This window comes from Antrostomus carolinensis, unplaced genomic scaffold, assembly GCF_000700745.2.
Source record: "Antrostomus carolinensis isolate BGI_N321 unplaced genomic scaffold, ASM70074v2 scaffold5212, whole genome shotgun sequence".
In the NCBI taxonomy this organism is placed as follows: domain Eukaryota; kingdom Metazoa; phylum Chordata; class Aves; order Caprimulgiformes; family Caprimulgidae; genus Antrostomus; species Antrostomus carolinensis.
The window spans coordinates 15,919-20,529 of record NW_010297433.1 but is presented as its reverse complement, the minus strand read 5'-3'; the positions used below and the strand labels follow the sequence as shown (position 1 = coordinate 20,529).

The following is a 4,611-nucleotide window of genomic DNA, read 5'->3' as shown; positions in this document are numbered from 1 at the left end:
AGCTGCTACAGCCCGCACGGTGCGGATCTGCCCAGGCAGGTGGGCAAAGCCAGTCCCTGCCTGTGTTGGGCTGATCTGACAGCGGTGTGCCTGCGCCTGTGAGCATCTGCGTCTCATCGCCTGTGCTTGGGCAATGAAACCGAGAAAGCCAGTCAGAGAAACTCTCTGAGACTCATTGTGCGGTTCTAGAAAGCAGGTTCCTTATTGCAGCGCTGGACACACACAGGGATTGCTCCCCCAAGGTGTGTGTGTGTGTCCATCTTTGTTTCAGCACATGTTATATTGACCTAATACTTGTATATTCAGTGAACTTCCGAGAAATTATCTACATACTCAAAACATTTCCCGTAACTATTTAGCACATGTAAATGTCCTTCACACTTGTGCAGTAAAATGAGTCAGTGGTCTTGATAGCCTTCATCACTGATTGAACTCCTCTTTGATTCTGCGCAGTGTCTCTTTTACATGCTTGGGACAATATTCCTTGAAGAATGTTTGGTCCTTCCTCAGGCTTAAGCACTTCTGATAGTTTTATGTTAGAAGATTTGCAAAAGGTCCTAAAGTTATCAGCAATTTGGGAGGAATTTCATTCAAAGGCCGTTAGCATATGTAAATATCAAACAACTAGGTGATAAATGCTCATTCCCTGGTTATCAGCAATTTTATTCAAAGGTTGTTACAACAGCTGGGTGATGTCCAAGCAACTAAGGGATCTGTAAATCTTTTAGTTTCTAATTTCTCAGAGTTTACTCTTTCAGCAAGCAGCGCCTGCCCCAGCTGCAAACTGCTTTTAGTGGAGGTCTGTGGCCACCATGTGCTGCTGAAGCCTCGGACACTTGTCACATTGGACCAAGGCAGTGGTTCTGTGACCAACGTACCTGGTGCCACCTCAAAAACAGAGCTGAGGGGCCGGGCTGATGGGCCAGACCTGCGTGGCCTCAGCCCAGGGCCTCAGGGATGAGCCCAGAATGAACCCAGGGTGTTTTTTGGGGTGACTTCACTGACGTTAGGACCTTTGCATAACTCAATGCACTGTCCCACTGAGCAGAGGGAAGTGTTTCAAATCTGTGTTCACTACAGGTATCTTGGTAGGAATTTGTAACACAAGTGGAGAATTTTAAAGGATGATGAGCAAATCCTCCTCGGCCTTTTTCCCTTGAACATGAGTTCCCTAGAGGAGAAGTCACAGGAGGTTTGGGTAAAAAAGCATCTGCCAGCAGAACGAAGGTGACCTCTCTGTCCTTCCTTAGGAAACCTAAGGGGGGGTGCAATTAGCTCCAGCATCATTTTATTAATAATAGCAGAAGTGCCAAATGCCCTGGGTGCATGGGTGGCTTTCAAAGTTGTCTGGACAGAAAGTATTTCCTCAGCAGAAGGGAGCTGTGGTGCAGAGGGAATAACATAACGCTCTGGGGGGAAATGCTGGCATCTGGCAGATGCAACCAGGACGGGGGTGGCAGGTAAGCAAACACATCTCTGCAAATGGAGCAGGATAAACCCACTTTGATTTTATTTTCACTGCAAAACACTTTCCCTTGGTCAGGACGTAGCCAAAGGACGATGTGTGTAAGCAGAAAACACATATAGTAAAGGCAGCCCAAGAGGGATTTTCTAGCACTGTCCCAGCATCAGCCGGAGCTGCTGCTGAGCTCAGCATCTTGATGAGATGATAAGTGGTTTTGGAGAGCAACTTTAATTAAGCTTCCTCTGAATGTCCCAGCTCCTTAATTAACAAATAACAATTTGCAGCACTCAGACGTCTACTGGTTTTGATAGGTACTCTTCTCTTCCTAAAGCAGTTTCTGCCTGCGGGAGTCGAGGTAGCTTGTGGTGTGACAGCTCTGTCCTGGATCCCAGAGAAGATGCATCAACAGGAGCAATGCAGCTGTGAAGGCAGCAAATGGGGGCTTGTTCAGCTAAAACCCTTTGAGGAAGATTTGGATAGCAGTAAAATCCCAGATTTTTTTCCCTATAGGATGTCAGCATGCTACTCTTGAAGGAAACTTGTTCTAACTGGGGAAATGGCTCCAGGTGACCATTTAGCCTGTGACACACGTTCCTTGAGGAAGAGACAGCAGTGCTTGAAGAGCTTTGAGGGGTGCCCTGTGCAGTGAAAGGGGACGCTGGAGCATTTTGCTGCAGTTTGGAGCCACAGCAGACTGCCTAAGGAGCCCCGCAATCATCCCTGACTTCAAATAAAGTTGCAACTTAGTTGGCCTTCTGCTTTTTATGTCCTTGTGTTTGACCTGAAGGATGCCTCTGCTTGTTTTGCAGTGGGTTGCAGTTACAGAATCTCAGAATTACCTAGATTGGAAAAGACCTTTAAGATCATCAAGTCCAATCATTAACCCAACACTGACAAGTCCCCAACTAACCCATGTCCCTAAGCAGAGTTGCCTGGAAAGGAAAACCTGAACCAAGATTTTGGAGAAAGTGCAGTAAACCCTTATGCTTATCGTGATACCTTGGCTTGACTGACAAGTGCCACGGTACATCGGGATGCAGCTGAAGCCCAAGCTAGTGCTCGGTACCTCACCACAGGGACAGCTGGTGTGCCACCGAGCCAGCTCTGTGCCCGGATTAAGGGCACTTGTGTTGGCAGCCATCCTCAGGCTATAGATAGCTGCTCTCTGTCTCTGCCATGGGTCTCGTGTGGGGAGGCAAGAGAAGCAGCAGGAGGGGATGGTTTTCCCTGGGACATCCTCAGCATCCTCCCCCCTGCATTTTGCATGGCAAAGGCTCTGGGTTTCTCTACAAAACCGCAATTCCCAACTCTTTTATAAGGAAACCGCCCTGGAAAGTCAGGGGATGCTGGAAGCTGTGGCTCTGAGCAGCAAGTGGGGAGGCAGAGGTTGGCATGGTGCCCCTCGCCTGTGCCTCCCTCCCCAGGAGGAACATCGCTCATGACAGATGGATTCCATCCTTCCCCCGCAGGCACAACTGCGTTTTGCAAGACTCTATTCACATCAGGTGTTTGCAGAAGCGCAGCTTTCCCGTGTCAGTGTGCACAGTGGCAGTGGCCCAGATTTCCCCTCTCTAAGCAGACAAGAGACCCTTCTTCCACATCCTGACCTGGATTTTATCCCAGCTCCTCTGGGAGTGCAGCCATGACCCTTTGAAGGCAATGCTGGAGCTCCTGCTTCTGCCATGCGTCGGCCCTAGATACCTTCTGACGCATCCCAGGGGCTGTTTTCAGGGGGATGACTCAGATCTGTCACCTCCTGGGATGGAGGGACAGGGCCAGGCACGATTCCTCACTCTGCAGGGAATCCCAGGGCTGGGGTTCACCTCGGGGCAGCATTTCACTGGGGGGGTCTCCATGGGAGTGCCCAGGAGGGTTTGGGTGATGGTTTGGTGGTGTGGGACAGCAGGTCCCCATCCCAGCCTGTGCCCTCACCTAAGGACAGGCTGCAGTGCCCTTTAACAAAATAACTACTGCCCTTTGCAGCTTTTTCTGCCTTTTCTATGTTCAAGGCAACAAAAATATTAATAGATACAAATTCTGAAAACTAACATACTTCAAAAATTAATTCCTTAAATGCCACTATTTTCCTTTTTAATACCTCTGCCATTCCCATGGTGGGAAGAGGCAGAGCCCGGCTGAAGCCTGGGTAAATCAAGGCCAACAAGTGCCCTCAGGACCGCAGCTCATAGCAGGCTCTGCAGCAAGTTAATCTTTTGGGACTGGAAAACCTGGGATGGTGTGGTGCAGGGTTACAGCTCTGTGCTCACCCACACCCTCACTTTGTGCTGATACCACCCTGGGTCACTGGTTAATGCCACCTTGGCCAGGTGTTACATAGGGACAGCAGGTTTTGTGTGTGCCACATGATTTCTGTTAAAGGGAGAAGAGATTTTTAGAAGACATGAGACCTAACAGCTGCATCCATAATATTTCCAGTTTTGGCAGCTGATGCCCATATGAGCTAGCTGGAGGCAAGACTTCATCACCCAGGGATGCTGGAGCCATCCTTTGGACACAAGAGGGAGTCCTGAATCACCAAAAAGAGAGGTTTTTGCTTTGATTGCTATGGATTAAAACGCTTTTCCCTGCACTGAAAAAACGCTGGTCATCACTCAGAGGCCTTGGGAGTGTTTTGCTCTCCACTGCGGTGGAGTAAATCCACGGCAAATCCAGGAGAGTGGATTTTCCCTGTTTGCAGTGGGCACAGGTCAGCTCGCTGGTTGGGTGAAGCATGTCCTGGTTTCCTAAAGAACTGGGAATTATCCCTGAAATCAAGCACAGCTGACAGCCACCTCCCCATTTTCCAGCCCGAGTTAAATGCAGGAAATAGAGACAAAGCTCCATCTACCTCCACGCTTCTCCTCACTGCGGCATCAGGACTGCACATGCATGGCATTGAGGGCATCGGTCCCAGCTGCATGTCTCCCCACAGCATGTCCCCTCATGGGCTTGGGGACAGTGGACAGGGAGGCCCTGACACCTCCTATTCCTGCTTGGAGACATGCCTTTCCTGTATTACCCAATTTAATTTGGCACAGTATAATCTTTCTACTGCAGCTTCCAGGAGGGGAAACACACAGGAGGTGGAGGTGACATATGTCCAGTCAGGACAGCCAAATACCGCAATATATCAGCAAGGGTCCTGC

At 49.5% G+C, this 4,611-nt stretch overlaps 1 protein-coding gene across 1 annotated transcript in view; it reads left to right on the top strand.

The window, feature by feature from the left end:
* Positions 1–1,666: 1,666 nt before the first annotated feature.
* Positions 1,667–4,611, top strand: part of TNNC1 (troponin C1, slow skeletal and cardiac type) — a 9,851-nt gene continuing 6,906 nt past the window's right edge. The window contains exon 1 of the mRNA XM_029083523.1: positions 1,667–1,676. Within this exon, the coding sequence (XP_028939356.1) occupies positions 1,667–1,676 (10 nt within the window). The remainder of the gene's footprint in view (positions 1,677–4,611) is intronic.